Source organism: Oncorhynchus clarkii, chromosome 25 (genome assembly GCF_045791955.1).
Source record: "Oncorhynchus clarkii lewisi isolate Uvic-CL-2024 chromosome 25, UVic_Ocla_1.0, whole genome shotgun sequence".
In the NCBI taxonomy this organism is placed as follows: domain Eukaryota; kingdom Metazoa; phylum Chordata; class Actinopteri; order Salmoniformes; family Salmonidae; genus Oncorhynchus; species Oncorhynchus clarkii.
Window position 1 is genome coordinate 36335051 of NC_092171.1, and position 16034 is coordinate 36351084.

Here is a 16034-nt window from a genome sequence, read left to right on the forward strand (position 1 = left end):
TCATCTGCCTCTGAGTAAGTAGAAGAGGCCTGCCTTCATTGCCAAAATCTGGTAATGTTGTTGTTATCAGCTGTGTGTTCGGGGCAGGCTACTGTCTGGTGATTAGTGAGCAGCAGCCAAACAGAGCAGTTGCTATGGTTACTCACATGCAGAGCGGGGGACAGACAGACGAGCAGCTAACGGAATAAGTTATTTCTGCACGTAAAAATCAGCACAGGAGGGGAGTGATTTTTATCAGGACAGGACAGGAAAGTTCCGGGGTTATAGAACTGTTGCGGGATCAGGACAGTACGGGAAAAATGCTGACAGGACAAGACCGATTTGAATTTTCATTCCCGTGTCAACCTGTAGTCCTTTAGCGGATACACAGAGAGAAGAAAAAACACAGTGTGTACTGAGTGGATAGCCTGGAGGGTAAAGATACACAGAGCAGAGAGAAGAAGAAACACAGTGTGTACTGAGTGGATAGCCTGGAGGGTAAAGATACACAGAGCAGAGAGAAGAAGAAACACAGTGTGTACTGAGTGGATAGCCTGGAGGATAAAGATACACAGAGCAGAGAGAAGAATAAACACAGTGTGTACTGAGTGGATAGCCTGTAGGATAAAGATACAGAGAGAAGAAGAAACACAGTGTGTACTGAGTGGATAGCCTGGAGGGTAAAGATACACAAAGAGAAGAAGAAACACAGTGTGTAGTGTTGGCTGCTTCATAGTGGATCAGGAAACTCATAACAGCAAGTTGTGATGTGGATCTGAAGACTTTCAGACAAGGAGATCTCTTAACACATTACTTTTCCAACAGAGTGTTACATAATCAGTCTGAATCCACAATAATACCCATTGCTTACAAATGCATTGATACATTTCCAATGTATATGCTGAATTGCAATGTTTTGCAGTGAAGATTGATAGAGTCGTATGTCAAATCAGGAACATAATTGTTCACCGTGTATTTCATTTCTAAATGCAAGTCCCCCTCTCCCCAGTCAGTCCCCACAGGAACCAACTGCCACAGAAAGATGCCTTACCTCATCATGATTGTAGCGGTAGTCAGCTTTTTTGCATTTCAGATCCCACAACACCACGGTCCCACATTCAAATCCAATCAAAATCTGCCACAATAACAAGCAACATGATTATTTTCCTTTTTGAGAATTGGATTTTTAGAAGCAGGTTGTAAATAATCAGCAATGTTCTGAAGCTCTGGAATGAATGAATCATTGATTGATTGATGGTTCTTTGGAAAGTTCCTACCTTTCCCTCATCCATGGGGTTATCACTGATGTGGACCACAGGCCCAGGGTGTGACTTGGAGGACCTGAGGGGGAACGGGGAGATGGAGGAAACAGCCTCACTCTTAGCTTCTACCGTCTGTGTGAATCAAACAATGCAATATTCTTATGTTCTTAACTTCTTCTTCCTGGTTTCTATACCAACTTCCCAAGGGCATAGCACAAGGGCATAGCACAAGGGCATAGCACAAGGGCATAGCACAGCAGAATAATAAACACCATCTTTGACAGACTTCTAACTAAGACATTGTACATTTTAGTCATTTAGCAGACACTCTAATCCAGAGACACTTACAGTAGTGAGCCATTTAGCAGACGCTCTAATCCAGTCACTTACAGTAGTGAGTCAGAGACTTATAGTAAGTAGTGAGTCATTTAGCAGACGCTCTAATCCAGAGACACTTACAGTAGTGAGTCAGAGACTTATAGTAAGTAGTGAGTCATTTAGCAGACGCTCTAATCCAGAGACACTTACAGTAGTGAGTCAGAGACTTATAGTAAGTAGTGAGTCATTTAGCAGACGCTCTAATCCAGAGACACTTACCGTAGTGAGTCAGAGACTTATAGTAAGTAGTGAGTCATTTAGCAGACGCTCTAATCCAGAGACACTTACAGTAGTGAGTCATTTAGCAGAAGCTCTAATCCAGAGACACTTACAGTAGTGAGTCATTTAGCAGACGCTCTAATCCAGAGACACTTACAGTAGTGAGTCATTTAGCAGAAGCTCTAATCCAGAGACACTTACAGTAGTGAGTCATTTAGCAGACGCTCTTATCCAGAGACACTTACAGTAGTGAGTCATTTAGCAGACGCTCTAATCCAGAGACACTTACAGTAGTGAGTCAGAGATTTACAGTAAGTAGTGAGTCATTTAGCAGACGCTCTAATCCAGAGACATTTACAGTAGTGAGTCAGAGACTTACGGTAGTGAGTAATTTAGCAGACGCTCTAATCCAGAGACACTTACAGTAGTGAGCCATTTAGCAGACGCTCTAATCCAGAGACATTTACAGTAGTGAGTCATTTAGCAGACGCTCTAATCCAGAGACACTTACAGTAGTGAGTCATTTAGCAGACGCTCTAACCCAGAGACACTTACAGTAGTGAGTCATTTAGCAGACGCTCTAATCCAGAGACACTTACAGTAGTGAGTCATTTAGCAGACGCTCTAATCCAGAGTCACTTACAGTAGTGAGTCAGAGACTTACAGTAGGAACAGTAATGGGGTATTATTTGGGATGTACACATACTGTAGAAACCCAAGCAGATATAAGGCAGACAGGCAGACTCACAGTTCGATGGCTTTGTTCCACATAATGACGTAGCCTGACAGTGTGAAGGACTCCACGTTGACGATGTGGATGTTTCCTTTCTCTGTGCCGATGTACAGCCATTTACTCTGGAAGGGCAGGTGACAAAACGTGATCCTGTAGGGGCAAAAAGGGAGATGAATCAATCAAGAGGTGCCTCTCAAATGACACCCTATTGTGTATATAGTGCATTACTTTTGACCAGGGACCATAAGGCTCTAGTCAAAATGTGGTGCACTACATTGGGAATAGGGTGCCATTTTGGATGCAGATATGATGGTTATTTATTTTAACTTTTTCTCTCAAGTAGCCCTATTGAGACAGGGGCTCATTCCCCAATGGTGACCAGAGTTCAACCATTTTCTCACAAAAAGGAAAACATTCACATTACAAATAAAACAAGAATAAAAAATAAGCACGAAGCACAATCTCAACACCACAATGAACCTCAACACAACACCACTGTTTACATTATCCCTACGTACCTCTCCCGATTGAATTTCAGAGTGTGCAGGATAGCTGGCTGCTTCTGCCTCAGGTTCCACAGGTGAACGCTGTCATCAGCTAAGGCACTCACCAGCGCCCCCTGTTGACGGGGGTTATAATAGGGTTATAAGACCTCGACACAAGTAATACTATAAGAAACAGCAGTAAACATGGTAACAGGACAGGTCAGAGATGGGGTGGATTAAGAGATAATCAGGTCCATTAAATAAAGAACCACATACAGAGAGTCTTGCTTCCACAAAGCCTACATTAGTGTTTAATCAATGTGTTCACTAAAAGCACATTTCAAACAGATGGTTAACATAATGTCTGACTGTAGTGCATGCTAGTGAGACGATAAGACAGACCTATACGGAGAGGAACCTCGCTGAGGGATGGACAACTAAGGTTGAAGCGACAAGGCAATGATACAATCCAGGACTTTCTCAATAGTATTTCCTCGACTCCATAATGTCTGGCTTTCTCCTCTATTACTTCTCAAAATGCAGAAGAATCCTCCCCTCTGACGTTCTTCTTGAATGCGTTTTGAGAAGGAGCCGAGAACAAAGAGAGGACACAAGGAATCAAGTAAAGACTGTTGAGACACAGGGGAGTGCGGGAGTGCTTACTGGGGAGGGGGACCATAGAGTTGGATATAGGGTGAACAAAAATGCAAAGATGTGCACTCTATCAACTTTACCAGTGGGACTCACCTCGTTGACCAGAAACTGAAGCTGGATTACAGCTGCACCACTGTCATGCTGACAGTAACACTCCACACCCGCACGGCCAAAACTAAACAGTTCAGTCAAGGAAGAGACCATGCTACAGAGATGGACAGTATGTACATTTATCATCAGACTTTGATTTGAATAGGCTAAACTGTATCAATCACACAAGGGCACATTGGATTTGTCACCAGCAAGACACATACAGCATTGCACCAGGCCAGCAATAATGTAAATATTCCAAGTATACAATCCTTTCTGGCAGAGGCCCAAGTAAACCATGAGATCAATGCAGATATACAGTGATTGACGTGAGGCATGGTAGGACTGTATCTGACTTGGCACATGGGGCAGGGATCATCCTATGCTTACTGTCCATGTTGCTTTTAACTTCAGCAATGAGTCTGTATGGTCTCTTTTCCCTGAGCCCAATAAAGAGAGACATTGGTAGAGCCGCACCCACCAACTTATCAAATGATCCCATCTACAGAATTTAGAAAGGCATTCAAAACAAGGCATTCACTTGTCTCCCGCCCTCAGATTTCAAAACACTGACCGACTCTGCTCCACACAACTAAATCTATTCATACAGTCCAGTCAGCCTTCACCACAGTTGCGGTCCAGTCGGCCTTCACCACAGTTGCGGTCCAGTCGGCCTTCACCACAGTTGCGGTCCAGTCGGCCTTCACCACAGTTACGGTCCAGTCAGCTTTAACCAGTTACGGTCCAGTCAGCTTTAACCAGTTACGGTCCAGTCAGCTTTAACCAGTTACGGTCCAGTCGACCTTCACCACAATTGGCACAACGTTTGAGTTGGGGAGTTATAAATAAAAACCAGTGGACAATGACTGTTATTTATTCATAACCATGCACCAGTCAGCATGGAAGCCAGGCAGGCAGGAAGCCAGGCAGGAAGCCAGGAATCTCTCCGTCCTCTTTGACATTCTGTAGATGGGATCATTTAATAAGGTGGTGGGTGCTGCTCTACCAATGTCTCTTTTTGCAGGCAGGCAGCAGAGAGCTATTGCGGAGTCACCGCTCTTTCTGGCTGAATCCAAAATGGACCCCTTTTCACTAGAAAGAAAGATGGATAGAAAGCTGATTTCACAGAACAGAATAATGATACCATTCCAATGAAAGGAGGAGCAGGTGCCGTGTGACAGGTGTGAAGTGGACAGTGGAATGAGGAAATGAGTGGAAGTAACATTACCTGGGTACACAGTTGTTTCCGGAAGTAAACCTAAATACTCTGGAGTCACCAGAGGATAACATGTCTATACAACGAACACAGAAGAACAAGACCCGGGACAACACCTTGACTACTCTTCCGTCAACTGTTTTTGATCCTGTATTAGTCTATAAGGTTGTTAACTTAAAGATAATGAGCCAAATTATTTTATAGTCCGAATTAGTTCATTCTGAATATGTATACAACTCAACCTTATTTCAAGATGGAGTTTCACTGCACCCAAAGAGATGTTGGACAAAGAGTAAGGCAACCTAAAAATAAACATTAAAATCATAGACAGAGAGCCAGTCAAAAAGATGACAGTTGGCCCAACAGGCAGACCAGTAGGAACACAAAAGCACCCTGACTGCCAGCCTCAGCCTTACTGTACCTGGCAGTGAATATGATAAGCAAATGGAAAGCAGCAGATGGCAGACACGCTCAGAGATGAGGCCTTCTATGCATGCTAGTGCTACAGTATCCAGTTAGCTTGGATCTGACAGGCACACCGAAATAAGATCTGTACGTCTGAACAGGATTAACAAAGCTGTTATCAAACAACCTCAATGCCTTGAACAAACTAGGGTGGGGTTACATTACAGCCCAACATACTTCCATTAACCTGGCTCAACTGTGTGTGGGCATCACAATATCGTTTAATCAGAGGGCCATAACGTCACTTCATCAAACTGGCCGTGCTTATATTTGTCCTGTTTCACACAAGTCCCTGTTCAAGTGTGTGGTGTGAAATGGAAATGTTTTTTTTTTTTTTGCATATCCAACTCCCCCTGAGACACCCTCGGAGAGTTGGGTCTATTAACGTTAAGTGCCTTGCTCAAGAGAAGATTGACAGATTTTACCCAATCGGCTCAGGATTAGAGCTCTAACCAGTAAGCTATCTGGCGCCCTAATGACCAGTGGAGGAAAAAGTACCCAATCGTCATACTTGAGTAAAAATGTAAAAAGATACCTTCATAGAAAGGTTTCGCAGCCGGCCGCGACCGGAAGACCCATGGGACGGCGCACAATAGGCCCAGCATCTTCCGCGTTAGGGGAGGGTTTGGCCGGCAGGGATGTCCTTGTCCCATCGCACACTAGTGACTCCTGTGGCGGGCCGGGCGCAGTGCACGCTGACACGGTAGCCAGGTGTACGGTGCTGACTCCGACACATTGGTGCGGCTGGCTTCCGGGTTAAGTGGGCGTTGTGTCAAGAAGCAGTGCAGCTTGGTTGTGTTGTGTTTCGGAGGACGCACGGCTCTCGAACTTCGCCTCTCCTGAGTCCGTACGGAAGTTGCAACGATGAGACAAGACTAACTACCAATTGGATACCACGAAATTGGGGAGAAAACGGGGTCAAAATAAAATTATAAAAATGTAAAGTATAAATAATTTAAAATTGCTTATAATAAGAAGATCAGCAGACACAATTTTCTTCAATTGTTTTATTTATTTATTTACGAATAGTCAGGGGCACACTACCACACGCAGACATAATTTACAAACAAAGCATTTGTTTAATGACTAGTCCATATCAGAGGCAGTAGAGATGACCAGGGATGTTTTCTTGACAAGTGAGTGAATTGGACCACATTCCTTGCTGCTAAGCATTGAAAATTAATTTTGGGTGTCAGGGACAATGCATGGAGTAAAAGTACATAATTTTATTTAGGAATGTAGTGAAGTAAAAGTACTAAAAGAATATGAATAGTAAAGTACAGATACCTAAACAAACTACTTAAGTAAAAATACATTCAAGTACTACTTAAGTCCTTTACACCACCACAAACAAAACTGTGGAAATTCCTCATTGCTATTTTATGCAGTTATAAAGGGATGTCATCTCTATTCGCTACACACAATACTTGTCATCAAGTGAGTGGTGTTAATTCTTCCAAGTCCAAAAGCACTTCATGTTGATTGTCTAGGCCCTAGTAGGCTAAACACTAAAGTAAACACTAAAGCTGGATGGACACTACACAACTTTCAAAAACATCATTGAGCCTCTCACATTAGAACAACCATCTTTCCTGACATGTTTTTGTGTGTGCGTTGCCAACGTAGTGGTGCGCACACTAAACGATGTGGCACAGAATGTGGTCACACACACTACAAGATTCTTCACCTGGTCGTGAGGATCCTCATTGCCATTTTGTCTTGCGAAAACCATGATGTGATTAGATTGTTACGTGGCTACGAGCTGTGGCTCAAAGCAGCCTCATGAAAGGTTCAGTCAGACATTCACGCTTGCCATACAGAGTTGAAATACCTAGCCAACATACTACAATAACATTGCTTGTGAACTTCATAGCTGTAACGATGACATGTTGCCTTCGGTTAAAGTCAAGTACAAACGCATACTAGTATTTCATCGAGTCAACACATTCTGGGTGATTCTGGCTAAAAGAAAAAAAGCTCCAATTGGCTATTGCTGATCACCCTTCTCAAAACTTGTCGTTGTGCGTTTCACACTACAAGAGCATTGCAGGTTGAGTGCCGGATTTCGGGACGATTGGGCCTGCTCAAAGACGAGATCGGTAGCCCTCAGATTCTGTCTTTGACCCGCTCACATTAAACGAGCGTCGGTGACGGCCGCGCGCCCCGAGTAGTCAACGACTTGGGAATTGTGTCTCAGATATCAAAAACTTGTCTGGGACGGCTAAATTGCAGCCAAAATCATGTAGAGTACACCCTGTTTATGAAGACTCCAGCTAACATAGCTGCTGCTTGTGCTGCTGACAAGAATATGTACTATTCATCACCACGCAATCAACTTATCCAATTAGTTAGTGTGCTCCACTTCTCATGAAACCAAAAACACATTCTTGTAGCATGACATGGCACAGGATGCTGAGTCACACGTAGTAGCACCCTGGTCCCCATGATAGCATCAGCAGCACTTAAGTATTCTTAGTAGACAGACCTGGGTTCAAATACTATTTGATAAAATTTTAAATATGCAATGATTGAGTTTGCCTGGCTTAATTGGACAAATAGAATAGTCCCAAAACTGTAAACCCCACACATCTGGCACTCCAGGCAGGCTAGAGCAAACGCTAAAAGTTTTTGAAAGATTTCAACCAGTATTTGAACCCAGGTCTGCTCAGTGAAACAGCACTACAAAGAGAGAGAAGGATGCTGACTGATAGACACTTCCTCATCGGTAAACCACAGCAGTTGGACCAGCAACATTTCATAACAGCAAGAGGGTTCATATCAGATGACAGTCATAATTTGGTATTTATTAGGATCCCCATTAGAAGCTGCAATAAGCATCAGCTACTCTTCTTGGGGTCCACATGAAACATGACACACTGCATACTACAAAACATTATTAGTCAAGGACTGAAATACTTACATGTAAAACATCACACGTAGCCTACAATATCTAGGTCTAATACACACGCAGTGCAAATTACAATACATATGTCTGTGTCTCTTCACAGTCCCCTTTGTCAGTAAGGTGTCCTTTTATCTGGGGTTTTTTTTTTAACTGGTTTTGTTGCTAGCTTGAGTTACCTGGGGTGGCAGAGAGTTCCATGTAGTCATGGCGATATTTAATAGTGTGCAGTTCCCAGCCTCTGTTCTGCAGACTGTGAAGAGACCTCTGGTTGCACCGATAAGTGTCCGAGCTGTGTGCCAACTGCTTGGACAGTTTGGAACCTTCAACACATCAACACCTCGCACAAAGACCAACAGTGATGCAGTCGATCTCTCCTCAACTTTGAGCCAGGAGAGACTGACATGCATGTTACTGACACTTTCCCTCTGTGTACATCTACGTGCTGCTTGGTTCTGAACCAACTGAAATTTGGTTGCAAAATTGTTCAGCCCCCTTAAGTTAATACTTTGTAGCGCCACCTTTTGCTGCGATTACAGCTGTAAGTCGCTTGGGGTATGTCTCTATCAGTTTTGCACATCGAGAGACTGAATTTTTTTCCCATTCCTCCTTGCAAAACAGCTCGAGCTCAGTGAGGTTGGTTGGAGAGCATTTGTGAACAGCAGTTTTCAGTTCTTTCCACAGATTCTCGATTGGATTCAGGTCTGGACTTTGACTTGGCCATTCTAACACCTGGATATGTTTATTTTTGAACCATTCCATTGTAGATTTTGCTTTATGTTTTGGATCATTGTCTTGTTGGAAGACAAATCTCCGTCCCAGTCTCAGGTCTTTTGCAGACTCCATCAGGTTATCTTCCAGAATGGTCCTGTATTTGGCTCCATCCATCTTCCCATCAATTTTAACCATCTTCCCTGTCCCTGCTGAAGAAAAGCAGGCCCAAACCATGATGCTGCCACCACCATGTTTGACAGTGGGGATGGTGTGTTCAGCTGTGTTGCTTTTACGCCAAACATAACGTTTTGCATTGTTGCCAAAAAGTTCAATTTTGGTTTCATCTGACCAGAGCACCTTCTTCCACATGTTTGGTGTGTCTCCCAGGTGGCTTGTGGCAAACTTTAAATTACACTTTTTATGGATATCTTTAAGAAATGGCTTTCTTGCCACTCTTCCATAAAGGCCAGATTTGTGCAATATACAACTGATTGTTGTCCTATGGACAGAGTCTCCCACCTCAGCTGTAGATCTCTGCAGTTCATCCAGAGTGATCATGGGCCTCTTGGCTGCATCTCTGATCAGTCTTCTCCTTGTATGAGCTGAAAGTTTAGAGGGACGGCCAGGTCTTGGTAGATTTGCAGTGGTCTGATACTCCTTCCATTTCAATATTATTGCTTGCACAGTGCTCCTTGGGATGTTTAAAGCTTGGGAAACAGGGTGTCGTTCTGCAGCACATCTTCATTTGCAGGTGCAGGCCTTAGATTTTTACTTTGTATAGTCAGGCAGTGGGCGGGTGTGTTAATAGCAATTGCGGGCGGGTGAAAAAAACAGCTGACCCGCACATTATTATTTTATATAACTAGGCAAGTCAGTTAAGAACAAATTCTTATTTGCAATGACAGCCTACCGGGGAATAGTGCCTTGAACAACAGATTCTTGTCAGCTTGGGGATTCGATCCAGCAACCTTTTGTTTACTGGCCCAAAGCTCTAACCACTAGGCTACCTGCCGCCCCATTATTAGTGTGTGTGGGGGTGTTCTTTAGGAAGTATAAAAGAAATAGAGCCCACACACTCATAAGCTCCACCATGTACCTTTATTAATAAACAAACAGTGTTTATATACTGCAAGGATCTTGGGCAGGTCAACTTCTTTAGGAGTTGGCTTATAACCAAACAATAACGTCCTTAAATGACTAGGATATGATTAGGAAAGTTTAAACCAAGTTTATTCACCCATTGGGTCATACGGCTTCCTCACTAAACCACATCTCTCCACCCTTATCAGTGCCTGCCAACATGTGATCATCTTTCCTTCACTCAGTACATTCCAAGCTTAATTACCTCCACCATATACATTCCTCCTACAGATAACCATTATTTTTAAACACACAAAAAACAGCAATACCTTATTGACATAAGTATGCAGACCCTTTTGATGTGAGAATTTAAATTGAGGTCAGGTGCATCCTGTTTCCATTGATCAACCTTGAGGTGTGGGGATCAGATCTGGGGAAGATTACCTAAACATTTCTGCAGCATTGAAAGTCCCCAAGAACACAGTGGCCTCAATCATTCTTAAATGGAAGTAGTTTGGAACCACCAAGACTCTTCCTAAAGCTAGCCCCCTAGACAAACTGAGCAATCGGGGGACAAGGGCCTTGGTCAGGGAGGTGACCAAGAACCCAATGGTCACTCTGACAAAGCTCCAGAGTTCCTCTGTGGCGATGGGAGAAACTTTCAGGACAACCATCCTTGTAGCACTCCACCAATCAGGCCTCTATAGTAGAGAGGCCAGACGGATGCCACTCCTCAGTAAAAGGCACATGAAAGCCAGCTTGGAGTTCTCTGGTCTGATGAAACCAAGATTGAACTCTTTGTTCTGAATGCCAAGTGTCACATCTATTGGAAACCTGGCACCATCCCTACAGTGAAGCATGGTGGTGGCAGCATCATGCTGTGGAGATGTTTTTCAGCGGCAGGGACTGGGAGACTAGTCAGAATCAAGGGAAAGATGAAAGGAGCAAAGTAGAGAGAGATCCTTGATGAAAACCTGCTCCAGAGCACGCAGGACCTCAGACTGGGGCGAAGGTTCAGCTTCCAACAGGACAACAACCCTATGCACACAGCAAAGACCACACAGGAGTGGCTTCGGAACAAGTCTCTGAACGTCCATGAGTGGCCCAGCCAGAGCCCGGACTTGAACCCGACCGAACATCTCTGGAGAGACCTGAAAATAGCTGTGCAGCAACACTCTCCATCCAGCCTGACAGAGCTTGAGATGATCTGCAGAGAAGAATGGGAGAATCTCCCCAAATACAGGTGTGCCAAGCTTGGACTGTCATACCCAAGAAGACAAGGCTGTAATCGCTGCCAAAGGTGCTTCAACAAAGTACTGCGTAAAGGGTCTGAATATTTATGTAAATGTGATATCCGGGTTTTTTTTGCAATAAATTTGCAAGCATTTCTAAAAACTTGTTTTTGCTTTGTCATTATGGGGTTTGTGTTTAGATTGATGGAAAAAAAAACAATTTAATCAATTTTAGAATAAGGCTGTAACGTAACAATGTTGAAAAAGTTAAGGGGCCTGAATACTTCTGAATGCAATGTATATCACCCATCCCTATAGATCACTGATATATGGTAGATCACCCATCCCTATAGCTCACTGCTATATGCTAGATCACCCATCCCTATAGATCACTGCTATATGCTAGATCACCCATCCTATAGATCACTGCTATATGCTAGATCACCCATCCCTATAGATCACTGATATTATTATTATCATATTATTTAAGTAGGTAAGTTAATTGGAGACATATTTTACAATAATCACCAGACCAAGAAGGAACAATGAAAAACACCTAAATTACAGAGAACGACATGATGCAAAAACAATACTCTCTGTTCTGGGAACGATATAAACTGGTGCCATGCGTTTGCATGACCTTCAAAGTCATAAGTTTACCCAAGCCGAGTTTAAAGGTCAACTGCCCCTTAGGGCTGGATTACAATTACCTCAACAATTCATGCCCCCTTTTGCCTATCAACACGTGGTGGCGCTGTGTTTTCTGGGAAAAGACTGGGCAAGTTCTCTTTGCATGTCTCGGTGCCCCAGGCAGGCGGAGACATTTCCTTAGGAGGACCAATGGAACGGTCAAAAATGTGCAAACCCAGTCCACCCGGCGCACTGTGCAATGCAAAACGATCCCCAGACAACACGATGTCTTTGGCAGTAGCTTGATGTGCAATTCTCAAATGGATCGGGAACTTAAATAGCTACTCACGTGAAAATGGCCTTCCGTAAAGTTGTTCAACAATCTGATGGCCAGGATATTGATTACATCCAACACTACCTACAAATTCTGTGAGCTGTCAAACGTGAGACTGTGCCTGGTGCGGCTGGTGACGGTGAGTTGGTTACACTAGCTAGCAAGCTATATTATTTGATACCGCAAACAAGTAGGAAGGTGTTGTCAAACAAGTGTCTCATTAAACACATTCCAGACACTGGTTCTTGCTACCTTGGCATAACTGTGATTTGACAGAGAAAATATCAGCTAGCTATTAGATAGCTTGGGGGATAGCTATCTGCAGCCTATGCTAACCAGCTGCAGATAGCTATCGCCCTCAAGCTATGCTAACTACCAGCTTAAAGCTTGGCTAAACACAAGGTCAGCGCTGGTCAACTTACCAGGATTCAAATGTAGCTTACATACACACTGTGTGTACAAAACATTTGGAAACCCTTGCTAAATGTTGAGTTGCACCCCCCTTTGCCCTCAGAACAGCCTCAATTTGTCAAGGCATGGACTCTACAAGGTATTGAAAGTGTTCCACAGGGATCCTGGCCAATGTTGACTCCAATGCTTCCCACAGTTGTGTCAAGTTGGCTGGATGTCCTTTGGGTGGTGGACCATTATTGATACACACAGGAAACAGTTGAGCATGAAACACTCAGCAGCGTTTCAGTTTTTGACACAATCATACCGGTGCATCTGGCACCTACTACCATACCCACGTTCAAAGGCACTTAAATATTTTGTCTTGCCCCTTTCACCCTCTGAATGGCACACATGCACAATCCATGTCTCAAGGCTTAAAAAATAATTATTTCACCTGTCTCCTCCCCTTCATCTACACTGATTGAAGAGGATTTAACAAGTGACATCAATAAGGGATCATAGACTGAACAAGTGAATCCAGGTGAAAGCTATGTCATGGAAAGAGCAGGTGGTCTTAATGTTTTGTATAATAGAATAATATGCAATTTAGTAGAAGCTTTTATCCAAAGCGACAGTCATGCCTGCATTTGTAGTATAATGACCCCAGGAAAATAACCCACAATCCTTGTGTTGTAAGCGCCACGCCCTACCAAATGAGCTATACAACCTGCTAATATATAGCTATACAACTGAGCTATATATTTGTATTTGATAACATAAACTTGCTTCACCACGGCTCTGGTCAAAAGTAATGCACTATATAGGGAATAGGGTGCCATTTGGGACACAAACCGACTCTGCTGCTCAGACATACAGATAGTAATAGTGTGTGATCCTCTATAACCACAGTTTCCTCCATTAACTGTATATGATGATCTTCATAGAAGCCAATATAAGGTCATATCAACTTTACCAACATAGAATCTCCATTGAGCATGCTTTTAAGTCAGGGACTAAACCAAGACTTACGCCATTGTCTGGGAAATTGGTCCTAAATCAATCATCTGTATTGTTTTGGGCACTGCACTGGGACTGTCAATATTGGTAGTTTAGTTTCCTTCCTATTAAAATAAAAAAGGATACAGTCTCACAGCTCCGCTCTGAGTCCCGATGGCCAGAATTTTTTGCACAGGGTCAAAGGCCATGGAGGAGGGCTGGTAGGGAAAGCCATGGCGCACAGTCTGGAGGAGAGAAGAAGAACACAATCTGCATTAGCTAGCTGCTAGATTACATCCAGATGCACTATTTTACAGACAGTTAAGTACGGTTATGTCATCTCATGTTTTATATAACCAGGAAACTGTCCAACATTGAGAGGCATTAATCTTCACCTAAATACCAACGATTTATGCTCAGTTTGAATCAATATCTAGCTGAGTGTGTCGCTTTTTCTCAGAACCAAAAAAGCCAAAGATTTCTAGTAAGCTATCTTGACAACAAGCTATGTTCTTTCACTGTCAGATCACTGGACAGCTGCTGTAGTTTGTTAGCTAGCTAGCCAATGTCTGGATGACCTAGCTATCTATTTATAATCCAGAGAAACTGGATTATTCAGATTTAATTTATGGCTGGCTGTTGTGGACACTAATAGTCACTAGCCTGGTGTCATTTAGCTAACTAGTTAGGCAGCTATGAAGCTATGGCAAATGGCAATATCATAAACGGGGAACGTGGGAGGCAGTCAGTTGATTAGCAATACATTCCTCTGCAGGTTTGACAACTAGCAACACTAGTAGCTAACTAGATGGCTACCCCCCTAGCTACAAGATCCACACCAATGCAATATCAGCATAGACACAAATAACAAAAATACAAACTACTATTGCCACACAGTAAACTGACTAGCCGACGTCGACGTTTTAGAAATCACGCGCTGTTATCTTCAATGATTCCCAGCAAAACAATCGTCGCCGGCTTAGTTGATCGTAGCCCACCTTGCAGAGCTGGAAATGCTCCGATTGTAGCGTCTCTTGGATCACATCGTTTTGATTAGTTCCTGGTTGTGGAGATGCAGTGCCAGAGGAAGAAGCAGTCAAGCCGTCCAGCACTTTTCTGATATTGAACTTCTTCATTTTCCACCAATACAGACGAGGACAAAACACAAAAAATTGATCAACGAAGCCACCATAAATGTTATATAGCGGTAACAGTTACCTAGATAACGTAAACTGCTCTTAAGACGCACACTTGGCTAATATCGCATGTTACGGACGGTGTAGTCACCACACTTTCCATAGCATCATTCACAAGAACACAGTTTATGAACATTAATGCATTGTCGAAAATATTTGTTTTATCCATCGATACAATATCCAATCGGAGTCGATCGTAGGCTCTCCTGACGACAGCCACTATCAGCTAGCCAGCCCAGCTAACACGGAAACGCAGTGAACCGCAGTGACGAGTCTGCGCGGTAGAGGCAGCAACACGGATGTAAGCTAAACATTGGAGCCAGTAAAGTACAAATCTAAATAAATCTGTATTTTTGGAAACCTATGTTGGAAAACAAATTATGAATCACTGAATAAGATAGTAACATTCGTCAATTGTGTTATCCATCGAGCTTACTAGACAAAGTCACAAACCAAGCGCTCATTCACAGACAGTACAGTATAAAGATAGGCTAAAACTGAAATCCACGATCACACTTATAGGCGCTGTCATGGCGACGTTGGATAAGTAGGCTCATGCGTACAAACACGTCATCGGGTCTAACGGTCGTCTCGCGCCGATCTGCGCATGTGCTGGCCGTCAAATCAAAGGCACACCTTCGATATAAAGTTGTTTTTGACGAAAATTGGTTGGTCACCTTTAGGAGTTTGGAGTAATAACATGTTCAACTACTTGACATTGTTTTGAATCTAGATTGAGCCTTTAGGTTTCGAGAAAACAACTACGGAAGAATGTTTCCTTTTTCTCAAACCCCAAACAACGGCCATGTCTGTTTGGTCTGTTTCGCGTTCCCGGAAGTCTTGCAATGTTGCAACTCTGGGTTTAGAAACTCTGTGGCTCATCATTAAAAATATCACAAATCGCATATGTATACCATTGGCGTACCACGGACCAGTTATACCATAAGTAAAGTGACAAATTCAGACAGGTTTTCTTGTCATGGTCCTTAGTTTATAAGCATAATTTTCTCCACACAGATATTATATATGGAAAAGTCGGGCCATATTGTATAAACATACTGCCTTGATTTTAGAAT

The 16034-nt window shown here is 43.1% G+C and overlaps 1 protein-coding gene across 7 annotated transcripts in view; it reads right to left on the reverse strand.

The window, feature by feature from the left end:
* LOC139383844 (syntaxin-binding protein 5-like) overlaps nt 1–15234 on the reverse strand; it is a 44965-nt gene extending 29731 nt beyond the window's left edge. For all 7 annotated transcript variants that reach the window (XM_071128424.1, XM_071128426.1, XM_071128421.1 and 4 more), the window contains exons 1-7: nt 14761–15234; nt 13910–14007; nt 3804–3885; nt 3090–3190; nt 2587–2721; nt 1257–1320; nt 1031–1114 (exon numbers count right to left, since the gene is read on the reverse strand). In XM_071128424.1, the coding sequence (XP_070984525.1) occupies nt 1031–1114; nt 1257–1320; nt 2587–2721; nt 3090–3190; nt 3804–3885; nt 13910–14007; nt 14761–14898 (702 nt within the window). In that variant the 5' untranslated portion in view covers nt 14899–15234. The remainder of the gene's footprint in view (nt 1–1030; nt 1115–1256; nt 1321–2586; nt 2722–3089; nt 3191–3803; nt 3886–13909; nt 14008–14760) is intronic.
* Between the last annotated feature and the right edge of the window lie 800 nt (nt 15235–16034).